The 21009-nt window shown below is 42.5% G+C and overlaps 2 protein-coding genes across 2 annotated transcripts in view; one reads left to right on the top strand and one right to left on the bottom strand.

Annotated features, from left to right (window-relative positions):
* Nucleotides 1-425: 425 nt before the first annotated feature.
* On the bottom strand, nt 426-11622 carry prss59 (serine protease 59, putative). Its single transcript, XM_079354912.1, has 9 exons — nt 11353-11622; nt 9175-9356; nt 6872-7104; nt 6063-6198; nt 4728-4842; nt 2708-2909; nt 1832-1922; nt 1512-1714; nt 426-728 (listed from the first exon to the last, which is right to left on the bottom strand). Exons 1-9 carry the CDS (start codon nt 11542-11544, stop codon nt 619-621), a joined length of 1464 nt encoding a protein of 487 aa, XP_079211038.1. The 5' UTR covers nt 11545-11622; the 3' UTR covers nt 426-618.
* A 9054-nt stretch (nt 11623-20676) lies between these two features.
* LOC306829927 (solute carrier family 12 member 9-like) overlaps nt 20677-21009 on the top strand; it is a gene marked incomplete at its 5' end in the record, with an annotated part of 3170 nt that continues 2837 nt past the window's right edge. Inside the window, one exon of the mRNA XM_079353145.1 lies at nt 20677-20688. Coding sequence (XP_079209271.1) covers nt 20677-20688 — 12 coding nt within the window. The remainder of the gene's footprint in view (nt 20689-21009) is intronic.

Below are 21009 nucleotides of genomic sequence, written 5' to 3'. Positions count from 1 at the left end.
CTGGCCTTTGGGACGTGGAACTGGGTTAATCCATCTTATTGAGAAGATTTTATATTTATCATTTTTATTTTTATATTGGTTTAAAACGTCTACAAAATTCAGAGTAAAGGCGACATGTCACAGGGCCGTTCATACTGTATCATGGCTCAGACCGCCGGTCTGAACAGGGTTCTGGTGTCATGCACACCCCTCTTAGTAAGTCAACATTCACTTTTACGATCTAAGATCTCAGAGTAGGGCCCTAGTGGCGCAGCGGCACTAGCGCGTCTGGCCGTGGCTCCACTCCCGCATGCCCCTCCCCCACTCCCCGACTCCTCCTCTGTCCACCCTCCTCCTCTATGATAAAGCCAAAATGCCAAAAATAAAAATAAAAAAATCTTTAAGATCTCAGAGTGAAACTAAAAATAAAGACAGACACATTCCAATAATCATAAAAAAAATAACTTTATTCGTCTGTGTAAAATGGGCTCTCTTTCATTGAAAACAGCTGAGCTGTGAACCCACTGATTGTCCTGTAAAGTGCCTTTTTAAGAAGTCAGAACGTGGTTGTCAATGATCGGGACAAAAAAGCAATTAGTCTGTGTTGAAACCTCTTTGATTGGCCTGTTCGTCTGTCAGTCACTCCCTCAACCACGTCTGCAGGAGCAAGAAGACGTGGTCCCGGGCCAGAGAGAGCTGGGGGAGATCCTCTGCTCTGGCTGGGTACATGTTGGCACAGTGGGCTGTTCCTGGAGGAGAGACACAATATAACACAGAGCTCCAAGGACAATCATACACCAATAAACTCTGAGCTCAACAAGTACACCCTTGTTCTTCTCTTCAGGCTGCTGCTTGGATTCAGTCACGTCAGGAAATCTACAATTTAAACTCTAATAAGTTAGAGCTGGAAACACGCTCATTAAGGATTCAGTGAACGCTGTAAAGTAGAGGCAGCGCTGCAGTAACGCAAGAACACGGAAAACACCGAGTTCACTTCCATCCAGCTTCTAACTGCAGCCAGCAAGTTAAGGAGGACAAGATGTGAGTGAGAAATACAAAACATTTTAAAATCCTGTTTGCAAAAGTCTTCTGCAACAATTTCCTCCAAAGGTCACATATCATCATCATCTCCATGCTCCCCTCACATGTGTCTCTGTCCGTCTACAAACCCCCCAATGATGAGAAAAGTCCATCCTCTCCGTCTTCTGCCTGCTCAAACAGGCCGTTTGGAGATGTTCCCTTCATGACATCACAAAGGGCAGTAGCCCCTCCCCCAGGTGGGTGACACTCCCACAGCTAGGTGTTTGTTCTGCCCTCTGAGTCTGCCTTCTCACCGTAAACAATAGGACATGGAGCCAGAAAGCAGCGAGTACACCCGAGCCCTTCCAGAGAGGGGGCGTGGCCAGACACAGCTCATTTACATATTTAAAGCTACACACACAGAAACAGCCTGTTCTGAGCAGGGCTGAAATAGAGGGGTTTATAGACATGATCAAATACAGGATCAGTATCAGAATATGTGACTTTCTCACCTTTGATGAAAACAGCAGGGAGGCCAGGCTTGGTGTCCTGGGTGATTCCTAAAGCGTGCCATGGGTCAATGGACCCATTGGGAAACACGATTCTGGAGGAGGAGATGCCGTAGCTACCGTAATACTCGTTGGTCTGGGCTACGGCCTCCGCCACTTGCTCCACGCTGATGTTGTAGAAGTCTGCACACTGCTGAACGTGAAATCTAGACGAGGGGACACACATTCAAAACTCTACACAAACAGGAAGTATGCAGAAGGACTTCCTCCCATGTCTACATGATCATATTAGTGAGTAACTGTGCAATGATTAGGACGCTCACACGAGAGGGAAGCCGGAGAAGGGCTGGTTTGGTGAATCGGTGCTCTGGTAGAATCCAAATTCAGTGCAGGTCTGGTAGACCCACTGTCGCCCTGACAACACACAAACACATGACACTGACAAGTGGCCACATCTGAAGCTGGTGTGTAAAAATCACTGCACTCATAAAAAGGGGCGAATAGAGGAAGAGAAAGCTCTCCTCCAGATAAAGCATTCAGTTATCCAGCAGTGATGAACAGAGGGGGGGGGGGGGGTTCACTGTTTGGATGTTTTTTTGAACACAAAACATCCAAACAGGGAATGACATATTTAAATAGACTAGATCCCATCCAAAGGGCTCACACATATCTTTTAGTGGCTGTGTTTAAATCTTGTCTCCTGAGGTTACGTCTTCTAGAGCTTCTTGCTCCTGGATATGACATCAAATCAAAGTTTATTTCTATAGCACATTTAAAACAACCTTGGTTGACCAAAGTGCTGTACAGGGAAAAAAGCACAGTATAAAAGATAATAAAACAATAAGAATACAATAAATAGGAGCATGAAATAAAAAAGATGTCGAGCTCAGCTAGTGTTTAAGGACATAGCAAAGAGGTGGGTTTTTAGCAATGATTTGAAGTTTTCAATGGTTGGAGCAGTTCTTAGACAGGAAGCTTCTAAAACAGCTTTTATACACAAGGGGAGGAGCCTGGCGTCCCGTCCATGTAAACACAGCGCTGACAACAACACAGCCAGCAGGACTCCAGCTTCTCCCTCACTGGAGACAGTCAGGACTCACACACACACACACACATTCACACAGACAGAGACTGGAGTTATGAGATAATGAAGTTAAACATGTTGCTCACTCTTCCTTTAAATAAATCTCCAGACCTACCTCCCCCTGCAGCCGTCCCCTCCCAGGATGTGTTTGTCATGTCTCTGAGGTAACTGTCGAAGCTGGCGTCCAGACATTTCATTGAGAAGGTGTCCACCATGAGGCGGGCCACAGCAGCATAGCGGGCGTAAGGGTCCCCCAGCGAAGTGTCACCCATCACGCCACAGAGCACCTTGATAGTGACGTTGGTACCCACTGCACCCTGAAGTGACACACGTTCCAAAACAGAAATAAACGTTCTTTATCGTTCTCTGAATTCATCAATGACAAACAACGAGGGACAAACAGTCAGTTTGAGAGCGCTTTGCTTTGGAATAATGTTAAACCAAAACAGTAGTGAATGGACAGGTGGTGACAGGAAGTGACCAGAGGCACAACACAGGTACTGACAGGAAGTGACCACAGGCAGAGCACAGGTGCTGACAGGAAGTGAACAGAGGCACAGGTGCTCACAGGAAGTCAGGAAGGCTGCTTACAAAATAAAGATAGGACTGATAGAAAAATAAAAAAAAGGAAGAAAAAGTGATTTCATCTGACCACGAGCGATGCGTTCACTGTCTCCAGAAAGGTCTTGAATTAAAGACGTTACAACACAGTTAATGTGCAGAAATACATAAAAAATATAGTCAGCAGCTTCTTCCTTCAAAATAAAATACAGGCTTATGTCAGGACCTTCAAAGTAAAATTCAGTCTTCTCCTAAAGTGAAGCTGCTCTTTGTCCCTTCAAAATAAAACTCAGTCTTCTCCTAAAGTGAAGCTGCTCCTTTGTCCCTTCTGGGCCTCCGTACATGTGTGACTGTGTCTGCAGAGACTCTGTCCTCTGACTGGATTTTACTCTTCTGATTTGTTCTGGTTGACTCAGGACGTTTGTGGGCAGAGCTGGTGTGTTTCCTCCAGCCAATGAGAGCGCAGCAGGTGAGTTTAGGAGTGGATACAGCTCCGTGATTGGAGGAGATTCAAAGCGGTGAATATGACGGACGTGGACGTAGCAGCAAAGAAGAGAAACTCTAATCAGAGTGAAGAGAAACAGCGAGAGGAGAAAGCTGCTTCTAAAAGCAGGCTGAACCTTGTGTGGACCTGGAGCTGCTCTACTTCCTGTTGGACAGGAAGCTGACAAACGCCAACGGTTAGCTTGTGCTAGCGTGCGTTAGCTTGCAGTGTAGATACAATCTGTAAACCTACACACAATGTACTGCAGGGGGCGGGGCTTCTGGGGGCGATGAGCCCAGGAGGAGGGGCCACATTTCTCCTGACTCCTCCTTTAATCTGAGCACACAAGAGGACCATCAGTTATCTGACCACCAACAAGAGTTTCCATATTAACTATAAAAAAGGACATAAAGTCTTCCTACAGGTGTTGTGATGTCACTAAAGTCACCGTCAGTTGAAGCTAGTTATGGTGCTGGGAATGATGGCCGACTTCTTCAGCACTCTGGGGAAGATATAACAGTTCCAGCTACAGCTTCGTTATCTGTGCTCTGTAGTGTTTTTTATAGTCCGTTTAACATCTTAGCGTCTGTTCATCTGTTTCAGGTGAGTTTCAGTTTAACTGTAAATAATAAGTCACACAGAAGCTTCACTTGAAGGGGTTCAACTTCTCACACAGAGGGACGGACAAGCTGAGCCTCGTCCATCTCCGGGCCTCTTCCTGTTTAACCATGAAAGGTGGATAAAGTTTCTGTAGTCTGCCTGTAGCCTTCCAACACTTCATACCTGCGTTTCACTCAACCATGACTCCACACTAAAGGTCACCCTGTGGTCTCCACAAGATCCACACAAGCCCTCCTTTAAGCCGTGTCACTTAAACCTCCTTAAATCACGTCATACCTGATGTTTGTGTGTCAGATGGAAAATAAATCTCCCGTTATGAAGAGATAAACACGAGTGTGAACTGTCACAGAGGAAGTTGCACGGTTTGTACAATATGAACGTACGGTTAAGTTGGGTCTAAGAGATCATTTGTCAGCGACCTTTGACCTATCGTGTCATACTTGTTTGGCATGCTTCCTCTCTCCCTCACCTCGAACGCCCTGTTGTCTTCATTGTACTGGACCACGTCCATGAAGTTGCCAGCCAGCGTTTCCAGGAGGTAGGCCGAGTCCCTCTCTGTCTGGATCTGCAGCTTTGAGCACAGGCTGGAGGGGGAGAAGGAGGGAAGGAAGGAAGGAAGGAGAAGAGGAAGTAGGCAGGGAGACAAGGAAGATTTGAAGGTGATCGTTCTCAAGTAACCTCAGGATATAAAGGAGTATAATATTATTACAATAATACCACATTTTATTTATGGTCACATTTCACAGTGAGAGTGAGGAAGGCGTGGTCGGACAGAATGATCTACAAAGGTGTTTGAAGCTGTGATTTGAAGGTGGGGAGAGACGTCATGTCACAGATGGATTATGGGAAAGCGATCCAGAGACGGGGGGCCGCACGGCTGAAGGCTTGGAGAGATAAAGTTCAGGGATACATTAGTCCTCAGGTGATGGATCTGCCTGGCTTTGCTGACACCAAGACTTTTCCAGCAGGCCCAGCATGATGTACGAACGTCCTTGTTTTCGAACCCGGAGGGGGGGCTTTTGAAAAAAGTCTAGTTCCCCTACACTCCACAGGATGTGATGCTGAGATAGGATGATAGGATGCAATGCCATACTTCTGGTATATCAGTGCTATATATATCAGTACTCTGTGGATGGACTGAGTTTGTTTTGGAGGAGCAAACGGCCGTGTTGGCGGATGTCTTCCTTCTTTTTCTGTGGACTAAAAAGACAATTTAAAATTTCACAGATAATTTTACGTTTGTTTGGGACTTTCAGTTTATTTTGGATTCATAAAGAGATAAATTAAAGGGAAATTTTTGTTACAATTAAATTTTTTACATATAAGCCACTGTGTTTTCATGTGTCTTATATTTCTAAATGTCCGCGGTGTTGTGTTTTAAGAATAAACATCTGTGCGCCTGTGCAAATAAGATGCAGTAATCTGAAACTGTGACACTATTATTGATCATGTGTATAGGGATATCATTAACCAGGTTTCTCTGTGAGCATGTAAATGTCATATCCCGAATATGATCACAACCGGGATAAGGCTCATAACCGGGACATTCAAGTCCATGTAAACGCACCCTGCGATGATTAGAATTTAAACTGCAGTACCCATTTTAAACACTAGTTTTAAACTAGGTAGAAGCGCTGAGCTAAGCTAACCAGGCGTAGAGTGGCATTGTGGTTTTGTTTGTCTAATTTCACTCATATTCTCTGATCATTTTGGGTCATTTTAATTTGAGACCTTCTCAACTAAAATGTTATATTTCGTTTTTGGAGTAAATTAGCCGAAGACAAGAGAAGATTAAACCCTGTACCTGAAGTCCTTGGTGATGTTGTCGTAGGTCATCGGGTCCTTCAGGCGCTCCAGTAGAGTATCTGAAGCTTTTTTCACCAGCAGGGGGCACTCTGTGTTCTCTGAGGCCAGAGAACGCCACACAACCTCCAAGTATTCTAACGAAATGTGAAGACAGAAAGAGGGGGGGGGGGGCTGCTATAAAAACCTCACAACAAGACACAAACACACGGCGGGGGTATTTTCAGTCCAAATGAAAACGCAAGAATTCACCCTCAAAATAAAACTTGATCCCAGGTGCAGTCAAGTGCGAGGAGAATTTTTTGTTTAAAGAGGTTTGTGGGAAGTACAACGATGAGTCACTAGCTGAGCGGACGTCACAGTTTATGAAACTTTAAAACAACTCAGACGAGAGTTTCATAATGTTTCATGTTGTTGAGAGCATGAGTGTGTGTGTCCATGTTCAAAGCTGCTCCGACTTCCTGAGGCCTTCCTCAAGCAAATAACAGGAACAGCCAATCACAGCACAGACACAGATCGAGAACTTGAACCCTCCTCGTCTCTGATCTGTCTGGGACTCGGACCTCTTAGACTCTGAACGAAGCAAAACTTTTGTGGTGAATTTCAATTTAGAGCAATTTTGTAATTTTTGTAAATTTAGTAATTAGTAATTGTAAATTTCTCCGCTTGCGAGATGAATAAAAGATTATCTAATCTTAATAAAAAGCCTAAAAACTTCATCTTTAAATAGCGTCTGATTTGTAACTCCGCCTTAAAGTGAGCGTGCGTGGGGTTGTGACGTCTCTCAGACGGGCTGGGGTCTCTTCATACCTGGGAAGTTCACTGTAGCGTGAAGAGGTGCACTTGTGGCAACAGAGGCGTGGACCAGGTGAGGAAACTTCAGCCTGAACCAAGCTGCAAGAGACCCGGGGTACGACCCGCCGAATGCCACCCACTTGCTGTCGGTCAACCCTCGGTCCTCTGCCATCACTGTGCGGAAGTGTGCCAGGTCAGCCAGCGCCTGGCGGCTGCTCAGGAAGCGCAGGTTGTCAGTGCTGAGGTCACTAAAGACAGAACAGATTTGAAGAGCTGGGGTTAGTGCTGCCATCTAGTGGTGACTCAGCTGCTTCACACAAAAACCTGTGAAGCTATGTTAAGTGCTGCGTTCTAGTTAACTCGGATCTTTGAGTAGAGAATCATGTCACACCCAAGTTGAGCAACATGGACACCTCCAAATAGCGTCATATGATAGCAGCTAATCGCTAACAGCTAGCCGCTAACTAATAAATACAACAAAGGAGAAAAACGCTACATAAACAAAACCAACACTGGAGACATCCAGCAGGTCATCTCCTCTGTCACTGTCATGTGACTCTTTATTACAAGAACTCAATCCAGCTTTGTTTCAGAGAAGGCTGTGAGCGGCGAGGACAAATACACACGTAAACAATCAGCTGTGTTACAGTCAATGGTTTAAACATGGCGGAGTGAGGATTCTTTCGACCAATCAGCGGACTGCAGTGTTTAGCTTCTTGGCATCCCAACGGAAGGGTCCCAAAAAGTGGGACGGTACGGGTCGGTTATTTGGGAATCTTTCCCGGGATTAGTCTATGGAAACTCAGCAAAATGCGCACCGTACCGAGACGAACCGATCCGGACCGCTCGGTGGAAACGGGGTTCATGTGATAGTTTAAGCAGGAAAATTAAATGACAACAGAGAGAGCTGTCACCACATAAAAAGAGGAACACGCGACTAATAAACACTGTAGCGATCGCTTTAATGTTACGGATGATGCACTTGGCTTCCCAGTGGGAATTCTGACTTCAAGGGGCGCTCCAGTCTGATTGGAAACTTCCAAGATCAACAGGAACGTAGTGTTAAGGTTAGGCTCATGTCCTGTAGTGAATCAGAGTATTGTGCAATCAGAGCTGCTGAGATCTTTCAAACTGCTGTGCTCACTTTTGTCAGAGTGAGTAATGGCTGCTCGTTAGCTCATGAAGAAGTGATGCTTCCTCAAGTCTGGATCAGGTGGACGATAACAAAGGTCAGTGTGTGATGTCATCAGGTGAACAGTAACAAAGGTCAGTGTGTGATGTCATCAGGTGAACAGTAACACAGGTCAACCAGGAAGTGAGTTAGCATGTTAGCGTCGTGGTTCTGACCTCTAAAAGTCTAGATGTGGATGTTGAATGTGTTTGTGTTTAGACTGAAATAAGGTCTGTGGTTAACACAAGCTGAAGAGATGTTGATGTTTTGTTAGACGAGATAAACTACGTTAGCTAAGATCCCACTTGTGAACTTTAAAGTTTTTACGGTAACTATAAACGGCAGTTGCTAACGAGTAGCTAACTGAAACTACAGTGGTTGTCATGGAGACGTTAAACGTCATCACTCCGGGAACTCTCTCACTAACCCTCCTTACAGCCTCTAGTCATGTTTTTCAGAGGTTAATAAACAACTTATTAAGCTAACGTTTAGCTAGCTTGTCAAATCTGCTGATTAGATCCATGAAGCATAACGGTCGTGACGTCATTATAAACCGACCGCGGTGTAGTTAGCTTGTAGCATAACGTTAGCTTTTTACTTCTCTGGGCTGCATTAACTCTTCAAACTTCATATAAATGATGTTTATCTGTAAAGATTATCAGCTGAACTAAACAGCATCAGAAACATGTGTTTGATACAGAGATTATTTTCTGCAATCATCCAAAATCCAATGTAAAAATCCCAGAGGAGAATTTACGTAGGAAACACCGGCGCCATTTTTTCGGGTTGGCCTACAAAAATACCTCATTACTACACCAGTCTATGTGTGATGTCATCAGGTGAACGGTAACAAAGGTCAATGTGTGATGTCATCAGGTTGATATATTCGACATCACAAGATTTTATAATATTGATATAATTAAAATGTTTTTTGTTATTTTGTCGACACTGACGGACAGGAAGACATAAAAAGGTCACATTTCCGTTTTTATAGCTTAGTTCCCAAACGCCACGTCTGCATTGTGACTTCCTGCTGAGAACTGTACAGCACTTCATGTCTAGCTGGCCTTTTTAATCACATGATGACCTGATCACACTGTCACAATAAAAGCCTCCAAACAGGGACTAACAGGGAAGTCACACGTACGCTGTTGGGTGGCTCTTTCCATAGAAGCGATGTTCGAGCATTAGGCACAGCGCTCCCAGTTTCTCGGCATAGGTGAGCCAGGTGCCGCTTCGCATCCAGGCTGCGTTGGCCGTCCCTTCTCCTCCAATCATCAGGAACACTGGACCACCCGGCTTGTAGAAGGCTTCATTTACAAAGTACCGCTGCAGGTGGAGGGCAGGGTGAGTTATTAAAGGGGGACAATCCAACAGGAAGTTACAGAGGAAGGAGCCAAGAAGATGAACTTGGGCTGGTCAGTCAGAGAGGAGGAAGACTGAACTCTTTATTTTCCTGTCTGGTGTTTTAGGTGTTTCATGAGTTACATTAATGGGTGCAGTGTGTTTCAGGTTACATTGGGCTGGATGTGTCTTTGCAGTACTGCCTAACGCAAATATCACATCTGGAATAATAAAGTAGATCTGATCTGAATATGTCTTGTAAATGCACAGCAGGGCACATCATGATGTCACTCCTGCCTGTGGCCCTCTCTCTCCATAACCCCTCCCTTTCAATAATCCCCCCCCCCCTCTATGATCGCATGAAGTTTCACTTGTTTCACTTGCAAAATCACTTTGGAAAAACAGTTAAATCAAAATCTGCACAACATGCAACATTTCAACATTTCAAGCTATCATGAATGCAGTAAACCCCACATTGTGACTGTTTGAGAAGTTCTTCTCTGATGGCGAACAGTCACTGTAAGGTAACTCCAAGATGTAGAAGACGAAAGGATAAACTCGAGTCATTGTGATAAGGGGTCTCTGAGCGGTGATTTAAAGTTTGTGAATGAATGATAGGGTCTTTTTCAAACCGTCCACTACACCCTCCCCACGACCCCTCTGTTTGCTCGTCCACGCAGAGGGCCCGCCATATTAAGTCCTATATTAAGACCTGTACTAAAGAAAGTTCAGTGTGTTCGTGTTTGAACAAACCAAAACACTGCTCCAACTAAGACGGACATTTAATATGATCATACAGACGTGAACAACTTCACCTGTTTATTGTTTTAAAGGATCAAATAAAAGCCTCCTCTTCTTTTCTTCCTTCTGTTCACCTGTTTATTTCATTGTGTTTCATATTTAAAGGGACAAAAACTAAAGAATATTAAATCATGTTACTGACAACTTCTCACTCTTATTTATTTATCATTGTTTTTCTTTTCATTTCTTTGTAAAACTTAATTTTGGCTACAACAAAAAAATAAAAGTTTATCAGCTGTGATGTTTATTTATAGTCTCCTTGTCTGCTTTCATTGAAGTCAACCTGTTCTTTGATATTATAATAAATTAAACATTATAAATTATAATAAAGAATGTGGGCTCCATCTGATGGTTTTGTTATAAGTCTACACTAATATAAATTTACTAGAGAAAAATAATCTACATAAAGACTTTTACAGAATGTATTACGTACATTAATAATAAGCCGTTCCCCCAGGATGCCGCTGAGTAACCATGGTAACACACACTTCCTGTTTCCACCTGAGAGAGTGAAGTTTGTCCCAAAGCCTGCTGCTGTATTTCTACCCTCCACCTGGATGGAGGGGGGGGGGGTGACTTGTGTGCAGGGGTTGGTTTGAAAAAGGCCCATCGTGAGGCTGTCAGCATGCAGGAGGCTGCAGCAGAGACACTCCTGCAGCCTCCTGGGAATGAAGAGGAGGAGTTTAAGAGCAAACATAGATGAAGCCAAATGATCTGCAGCTGTGTGAATAAAAAGCCACAAACCTCTGAAACAAGACAACAAGAACAGAGCCACGAAACCACAACATAAAAACCCTGATGTAAGCACGCAAGACATGAAGAAACACTTTGAAATCTATCAAGAGAAATAATGAAAGGAGGCCAAACCCTGACACACAACGACATATCCTCTTTTTAGTGTCTCTCATAGTCCTAGGAGTCATATTATTATTTCTGCTTTTAGCCAGTGAGAACTTCTTTATGATCTACTTCATGTACTCGCTTGTCTGATTCTATTCATACACTTCTCTAAGTGAGTTAGTTTGTTTTATACATTGACTTTGTATTTTTTTCCAAATCCTGACCACATATAAATACCGTGTTTTTATATTGATAACCCTGTTTTTATATTGATAACCCTGTTTTTATATTGATAACCCTGTTTTTATATTGATAACCCTGATGAGAAAGACAGACTAACCTGCTTCCATTCTCTGCTGTCTGCACCGTTAAAGTGATCCAGCTTCTGAATGAACCACAGCTCCTCGGACCCACGTGCCAGGCTGCTGTCCTGCTCTCCATTAAACCTCCGGAAGCCTTTAAACTGCGCCTTCACGAACACGGAGAGACAAAACAGGACGAACAAGGAGAACGAGCACACCTGAAGAGCCATGATGTTTCACAGAAGGAAACAAACGGGGAGCACGTGATCACGTGTCGTGTGGTCATGTGACAACTTCTCCTTCCACTGACTGTAAGCGACTGTAAAAACATGGGAAGGTATCACGTGATCTCTGAGATACTTCCTGTCATGTCATATTTTTCTGATTTCCACAATCGGAACTAATTTAATTTTAAGTTTTTAATTGATATTTTATGTGATGTGTATGTGTTGATATCGGCCTGGAGACTTTGCTTTGCAGTTTCACCCTCTATCTGTTGGAGTTACAGTTTCGAGTTAGATTAACTCAGCCATCACCTTCCATAAGAACCTGTATCAAAGCAGACACACTGACACCAGGTATCGAGTAATAGATGGTGCATGATATGTGTACTGGAAAATGTGGATACCAGTTCTTTAATGGCTATTGTAACTTGCAAAAAGTTCACTGTTATAACCAAGAACTCCTGTTTTGATCAACAGATTTGAGCAGATATGGTACGTTTATCACCAAGTGCAAAGCACCTGGTGCATTTATGCAACAACCTCTAATGTTGAAAAATTAAGCCGATGTGAAAGTGTCAAATCTTGCAGTACGTCCAGTGTCCACTAGAGGCTGGCTGCAGTTCCTGGAGTGTCCACTAGAGGCTGGCTGCAGTTCCTGGAGTGTCCACTAGAGGCTGGCTGCAGTTCCTGGGGTGTCCACTAGAGGCTGGCTGCAGTTCCTGGAGTGTCCACTAGAGGCTGGCTGCAGTTCCTGGCGTGTCCACTAGAGGCTGGCTGCAGTTCCTGGAGTGTCCACTAGAGGCTGGCTGCAGTTCCTGGGGTGTCCACTAGAGGCTGGCTGCAGTTCCTGGAGTGTCCACTAGAGGCTGGCTGCAGTTCCTGGAGTGTCCACTAGAGGCTGGCTGCAGTTCCTGGAGTGTCCACTAGAGGCTGGGGGGGATGAAGGATAAGAGTTATTCACAATAAGGCGTGTAGCTGACCTGATTGATAGGCAGGCGTCGTGTAGCTGGTTGTCAAAATGCTCAAAACCTGCCTCAGCTCCAGCTCTTAGCCTGTCGTTAGGTTGACTCAAAGTTAGGTTAACTCAAAGTTAGGTTGACTCAAAGTTAGGTTGACTCAAAGTTAGGTTAACTCAAAGTTAGGTTAACTCAAAGTTAGGTTGACTCAAAGTTAGGTTAACTCAAAGTTAGGTTGACTCAAAGTTAGGTTGACTCAAAGTTAGGTTAACTCAAAGTTAGGTTAACTCAAAGTTAGGTTGACTCAAAGTTAGGTTAACTCAAAGTTAGGTTGACTCAAAGTTAGGTTGACTCAAAGTTAGGTTAACTCAAAGTTAGGTTAACTCAAAGTTAGGTTAACTCAAAGTTAGGTTGACTCAAAGTTAGGTTGACTCAAAGTTAGGTTGACTCAAAGTTAGGTTAACTCAAAGTTAGGTTGACTCAAAGTTAGGTTAACTCAAAGTTAGGTTAACTCAAAGTTAGGTTAACTCAAAGTTAGGTTGACTCAAAGTTAGGTTAACTCAAAGTTAGGTTAACTCAAAGTTAGGTTGACTCAAAGTTAGGTTAACAGGATTTCGAGCATAGCTTCCAAAGCCCCCTGCAGTAACAGATAGGTGATATGATGTCACTGAGGCTTCTGCCATTCATATTTACAGCCTATAGTAACAACACAAGCAGAGACACAGGACCACGGTGATCCAGAGCTAAATGTGCAGGTCCACTCACACTATTAGATTACTGCTTAGAAACTCGGAGAGACAGTTTGTAAAAAATAGTATGTTGTTGTGTTTTGATACGTGTTTCTAAGGGAACCTTATAAATATGCTGTTTTCTATATAATAGATGCTTCTTTGTTGTGCTTATTAAGATCTTATCTAAACAGATTTGAAAAGTGCAAACTCAAATGATAAAAGTCACCTTGTATGGTTTTGGTCCGGCTCAGCCCATAAACACAGTTAAAAGGACAGACTGGGCTCAGAGAGAACCTGCACTGGCTCAGGTCAGTGGGGCATAGTGTAAACTAAATGACAAAGCTACAGCATGCAAGAACTGTGTCAATGATGATGTAGAGCAGAAACATTTCAGCTTTGGACCCCCCCAATAACTGAGCCAGAGACCGGGGAACCCCACTGTCTCTATTTCAGCAGAGTAATGTAAGAAATGTTGTATAATAATATGATGTATAAACACTGTGTGGACAGTCAGAGTTTCCTGAACAGACACTCAGTTTATGTGTCAAATGTCCTTCATAGGGAGCAGCAGACACCTGCTGTTCACCATTTTAAACCATTAGTTAAAATTCAACTAATATTTGAATGGGGTATTTTTCCACCATAACGGGTAAGATATGAAATTTTAGATCAACTTTTGTATTTGGTGCTGGAAAGCATCTCGTGACCCCCCTCTCAGTGTCTCATAAGCCCCCCAGGGGGTCCCAGTCCCCACTTTAAGACCAGTAGAGTGTGAAGAAGACTCAGACCTGGACCCCTAATACATTAAACAATGTGGTGCAGTTTATTTTTAACTAGTATTCGAGATATTAAAATCAACATATAGAGCTACTGTAAATTTACATGTAAAAGTGGGCATGGCCATTTCTCCATCAAGGAATGGATTTGGAAAACAAATGTTTGCAATGGATTCAGAATCCCAAAGAACCCCTAGTTTGACCCCTCACAAGCTACCAAAAGCAAAGGTTCACATTTTCACATTTTCACCAATAAGTATATAGAACCAATAAAGTTCTATTCCAGGTCCCCGACTTTGAGCCGCTCTCACGGATCTTCCTACGGGAGTTGGATTTAAATGTTTTTTTATGTGTTATAAGAAACCTTTATGAACACGTTTGTGAAGAAATCTATTGGTAAGGAATTTATTCCCAGATTGGCCAAATATGTGATAAAACACGTTTACGATGACTCTTCACATGAATACAAATACAGACCAGTAAAGTCTCATGTGTCTCTGCTGCTCAAACATTACACAATGTTTACCATGCCCATGTTTGCTATCATTTTTTTCAGCACAACATTTCCTATGATCTGGCTATTAGTTTTTAGCGTTGACATACTGTATCAACACATTTGACCAAAAAACAAAATCCCATCTGAAAAATGATATTAATTTTTGCAATAAACAACATAAACATGCTTAATAAAGTATTTGACATCTTGAAAATGTAAATACAGGTTGCAAAGGTGAACATACAAAAGTAAAATTGAGAAAAGAATTCACAATGTACAATTATTTACAAAAAAAACGAAAACTGGGAAAAACTTTGAAGCCTGCTGATCTACGTGCGCTCTACGCTGTGCAGTTGCATAATGAGGTGGTCATGTGATTTGAACGCCGGCGTGATCATTGGTTCCTAAGGGTTAACTAAAAATCAGTTTTCAATGGCTTACCTTTGGTCGGTTGCTGGGATTTAAAAGATTTTTTTTTTTTTTACCATGAAAGTACAGGTACACAGAAATTCATGGGTTACTATTGATGCAATTGACCTTGTCAGCTCTCGACCTCGTCAAGATGATACAACCGATTTTGGAATAAGCCCTGTGTAGTTGTGACATATGAGTTTGTAGTGCAACAACCATACAAAGACACGCAAAACTTTTACCCAGTATATCGCTCACTGTCTAACGTCAGCTCGCTGCAGGACTTCCACTTTGCATGCAGACTAATTTAAAGGTGTAGGCCTATATGATGAACTAGCAGGAACTATATGATGAACTAGCAGGTACTATATGATGAACTAGCAGGTACTATATGATGAACAAGCAGGTACTATATGATGAACAAGCAGGTACTATATGATGAACAAGCAGGTACTATATGATGAACTAGCAGGTACTATATGATGAACTAGCAGGTACTATATGATGAACTAGCAGGAACTATATGATGAACTAGCAGGTACTATATGATGAACTAGCAGGTACTATATGATGAACTAGCAGGAACTATATGATGAACTAGCAGGAACTATATGATGAACTAGCAGGTACTATATGATGAACTAGCAGGTACTATATGATGAACAAGCAGGTACTATATGATGAACTAGCAGGTACTATATGATGAACAAGCAGGTACTATATGATGAACTAGCAGGAACTATATGATGAACAAGCAGGTACTATATGATGAACTAGCAGGTACTATATGATGAACTAGCAGGTACTATATGATGAACAAGCAGGAACTATATGATGAACTAGCAGGTACTATATGATGAACTAGCAGGTACTATATGATGAACTAGCAGGAACTATATGATGAACTAGCAGGTACTATATGATGAACTAGCAGGTACTATATGATGAACTAGCAGGTACTATATGATGAACTAGCAGGAACTATATGATGAACTAGCAGGAACTATATGATGAACTAGCAGGTACTATATGATGAACTAGCAGGTACTATATGATGAACTAGCAGGTACTATATGATGAACTAGCAGGAACTATATGATGAACTAGCAGGTACTATATGATGAACTAGCAGGTACTCTTGAGGTTTACTCAGTGTTCCCAGAGTCAGAAGCTCCTCACCTGTGGAACAAACTCCCTGAACACCTGAGGACTGCTGCCACACTCAGCTCCTTTAAATCAGCCTTCAAACTTTATTATTCACTCTTTACATTAGAGATACACTGTCTGCCTTACATACAAGGTGTTACCTTATCCAGTACTTTTACATTCTTCTGTTTTTTAACGATGTCATCTTTTTGCACTCTTTCCTAAAACTTTCTTTTTATTTCTGTTGTTATGTCTGTAAAGCACTGTGTGAATTGCCTTGTGTCTGAACAGCGCTATATAAATAAACTTGCCTTGCCTACTCTACAGGTGCGTTGTGCAAAGGTAGAAACTAGCTCACTAGACAAGGAGTGAAAGTATCTAAATCAACATGTTCATTTGACATTTAATTCAAAAATAGTATAAACCAGGTGAGTTTGCAAGTTTAGCATGATAGCAACATGTTAATAACGTAAAAAATATGAGTGTTATTCTTTGTTCTTGACAATCTGACAAACACAACAGTAATGTTTTTTCTTCAGTGATGTTAACCACTTAAACCTCCTTTAAAACCTGTCTCTTACACACTCATTCATTCAGAGCTGGCTACCCTTCATCATCACCTCACCCAAACATTGGAGTCCTCGCGCTGCCAGTGCGACCATTCTCACCTGGCCAATAGGAACGTGGCCCGCCCATGATGAAAGACTTCGGTTTCATGAGCGAGAAGAAAAACATTTCGAGAGAATTTATTTATTTATTTTTAGATTACTTTTTACACTGATAGCAAAAAAATATAGATTTGAGAGTATAAAGTATTTTGAGGTATTTTTTTCCTAGAAATAAAATACTTTCTCTCAAAACTCTTTTTTGTATCAAATATTATTTTTTGCTATTGAAACTTTTTCTATTAGTGTGATAACTTTTTTATCTCACTGATAATTTATTGTCTCGCATATAATAAAGACACAAATCTAACTCCATATACTTATTTACAGTGAAATGAATTTCAGAACAACGCATTGTGAGTGAGGTGTCGTGTGCATTGCTGTCACTTCTCCAGCAGGTGGCGCAGCAAGTTTGGGATTTTGGCTCGTTTTAAACAAGCCTGCCAAATAGACTTGCTTTTTCCACAACCATCAAGTTAGAAATGAAAAGCTTGAATAGTACTGGAAAAAGAATACATCTTGCTTACAAAATAAAAGTATTGTGTTAAATCTAACGTGCCATTGTTCTTTCCAGAAAAAAACCCGGTATCATCGAGAGTGTTTTGGATAACCAATCAGAGAAATTAATTCCTTACAGTAACCTCTGAGGCCTACATTAAACTTCCCATAAGACTAATGCTGAGTAGGTCTTACAATAGCTTATTGTTACATTTTTATTTTTTAATTATTACTGTGGGCCATGTTTATCACATTGAAGTAATTCTCATTTCAAGTCAAACACAATTATTATTTTTTTTGGAATAGACAGACACATCACTGAAATGTTTGAATGTTGAAACGTTTAGGATTCTTAGCTGGATTTGAAACACACTCGATTTAATGTCTATGAGTCTTTATGACCTACAAAGGCAAATAAGACCTTCAGCGAGATGTTAATTATTTCTGTTATTCCTGAAACAGCTCCAGTAAATATGGGTGTGGGACGGTCAGAGGACCAGTGGCGATTCAAGAGTCTATTCGGGCCCTTCCTCTTTCTTCTTTCAGTCCGAGGGAGATAATTCCTCCAAATGTTGTTGTTTAATTGTAATGGAGGAATAATATACAAGATGTTAAACAAGGAGAATAGAGGGTGCTGTCATATTGGGCCCTATAAGGTAGGTTTCCTTCTATGATTGCAAAATTTGCACATTTTGAATGACTGCTGTGTTTTGAAGTTTGTCAGCATTGGGGGGGCCCTTACTGGCCTGGGGGGCCCTTACTGGCCTGGGGCCGAGCAGTTCCCTGCCTCTGCACAGTCAACACCACTAATGTAAGAAGTCCCATACGAGATGATTGAGTAGCATTACTTTTGTACTTTACCCTTCGGAGAAATGCTACTGATTGTCTTCAATAAAAACGTATTCGATATAGTTTTATTTTGAAAACAAACACCGGAAGTATCTCTGTTGATCGCGTGTCGCTTGACGCCGGTTTGCCCCGCTCTGTTGGCAGTCCAGTCGGCCGTAGCGGAGAGAGAGAAGTGTTTCTGTCCCGGTTCTGTTGGCTCTGAAGGTCTCTGTCCGTGCAGGTGAGAAAACACCGTGAACGCGGTTCTTGTGGAGCATCACGAAGCGCGCAGAAATGCGCGTTCACGCGTTTCTTAGTCTTGTTCTGTCGTGAGCAGGTAACGCTTCGATTGGTCGATCGTTGACTCGGTTGTTCTGTTCTGCTCGTGGAGGAATGATTAGGAAGAAATCAACGGAAGTAAAGGAAACAGCATGGACCCGCCCCCCCCCAGGAGCTTGTTCGTTAACCTGCAGAGTCGTGACCATGTAACCATTGACGTTAACGTCTTACTGCATGCCGCTCGTGCACATTGTGAGATTGTTGAAGTGTTATAAGGATGCATTCATTACACTTCTGTGCACTCTTGTCAGTTTCGAGCACGTAGTCTGATTGGACAAGAGAGGCATACCGAGTTCACTGTTTACAGACGACCTGAGATGTGTGTGTGTGTGTGTGTGTGTGTGTGTGTGTGTGTGTGTGAGTGTGTGTGTGTGTGTGTGTGTGTGTGGTCGAGACGAGGCTATACACACACACACACACACACACACACACACACACACTACCGTTCAAAAGTTTGGGGTCCCTCAGACAGTTTAGTGTTTTCCATGAGAAGTCACCCTGTTTTTATCAAGTGAGTTACAAAATGAATAGAACATATAGTCAAGACATTGACAATTTTAGAAATAATGATTATTAATTGAAATAATAATTTTCTCCCTCAAACTTTGCTTCCATTGAAGAATGCTCCATGTGTAGCACTGACAGCTCTGCTGACCTTTGACCTTCTGACTGTTAATTTGCTGAGATAATCTGGAGGCATTTCACCCCATGCTTCCAGAAGCTCCTCCCACAAGTTGGATTGGCTTGTTGGGTACTTCTTAGGGTCAAGCAGCTCCCACAACAGCTCAACAGGGTTGAGATCTGCTGACTGTGCTGGCCATCCCATAATAGATAGAATCTCAGCTGCTTCTTCCCTGAGTAGTTGTGACATCATGTGAAGGTGTGCTTTGGGTCATTGTCCTGTTGGAGGATGAAACTGGCTCCAGTCAAGTTCTGTCCACAGGGTTCGGCAGGGTGCTGTAAAATAGAGTGAGAGCCTTCCTTATTGAAAATCCCTTTTACTACCAAAGCAACCCCAGAGCGTCACATGACCTCCACCATGCTTAACAGATGGTGTCAGGGACTCTTCCAGCATCTCTTCAGTTGTTCTTCTGTGTGATCCAAACACCTCAAACTTAGATTCATCTGTCTGTAACACGTCTTTCAGATCTTCCTCTTTCCACTGTCTGTGTGCTTTTGCCCATATTAATCCTTTCCTTTCATTGGCCAGTCTCAGATTGTCTTTGCCCCTCTGCCCTGAAGGCAGCATCCCAGAGTCACCTTCACTGTGAACATTGACTCTGGTGTTTTACAGGTACGATAATGAAGCTGTTGATTGAGGACCTGTGAGGTGTCTCTTCCTCAGACTACAGACTCTGATGTCCTTGTCTTCTTGCTCAGTAGTTGTGCCTCCTCCTTCTCTTTCTGCTCTGGTTAGAGCCTGTCTGTTCTCTGAAGGGAGTCGTACACACCATTGGAGGAACATGGACTAGACTTCATTTCTAAGAACAAGAACAGACTGTTTCACATCAAAGTTCTTTTTCTGGCCATTTTGAGAGTTTAATTGAACCCACAGATGTGAAGCTCCAGATCCTCAACTGGCTCAAAGGAAGGTCAGTTTTATAGCTTCTCTGTTTTCAGCTGTGCTAACATCACTGCACAAAGGTTTTATAATAATCTATTAGCCTTCTAATGTAACAAACACAATGCATCATGAGATCACCAGAGTGATGGCTGCTGGAAATGGGCCTCTAAACATCTATGTAGATATTTATATTAAAAACAGACACATGCAGCTAGAATAGTCATTTAGCACATTAACAATGTATAGAGTGTTTTTCTGATTAGTTTCATGTGATCTCCATTGAAAAAAACTAAAATAAGAACATTTCTCAGTGACCCCAAACTTTTGAACGGTAGTGTATATATATATATATATATATATATATATATATAATCGTGGCTGCCGTCAACATGACACGTCCCGTTACAGCTCTAAAATGAAGCATTTCTCATTTTATATAACAAAAGTTTAGTCCATTTTAATGAATCTACTTATTTTAATGTAAACAGCAACAGCTAAATTCTGCATACTGTCCCTTTAAACTCACTTTTGGCCTTTTCTGAAATTTCTGATGGTTCATCATACAAAGGGTCAAAATGATGGTACGGCGTACATCTGGCAGCGCTGACCTCGAGAGTCCTCCTGCTTCAGTAAACGTGCATCATCGTGGCGTTAACTAGCATGTATATATAACATCTGAACACTTGTACTACAGAGCAGCAGGACGTCAGGAGAAGATCAGAAGAAACATGTCCGCTCAGGTCAGAGAGAGAGAAGTGCAACAGTCAACCTCACTGATTGGTTAAAGCACTGAGCCAGTAGTTTCCAGACTGTGGCGCGTCCTGAAGCTACAGGTTAATGAGTGCAGGCTCTGAAAGGCTTCAGGAGGGGCGGGGCTTGTCCGCAGCATCTTCAGTCAGACGCGGTCTTGGACAGTGTGGCCTGCAGGGTATTTTTAGAGCGCCTAATGGTAGGCTTTTATTCTGCATGGTTACATTTAGGGCCTCATGTCTCCGCTTGGTTTCCAATCCTTCGCCCTCTGCACGCTCATGGAAACATCTAACTGGTGCAGACTGTCGCAA

Source organism: Symphodus melops, assembly GCF_947650265.1.
Source record: "Symphodus melops genome assembly, chromosome: 10".
Lineage (NCBI taxonomy): Eukaryota > Metazoa > Chordata > Actinopteri > Labriformes > Labridae > Symphodus > Symphodus melops.
This window is presented reverse-complemented; position numbering and strand designations above follow the sequence as displayed.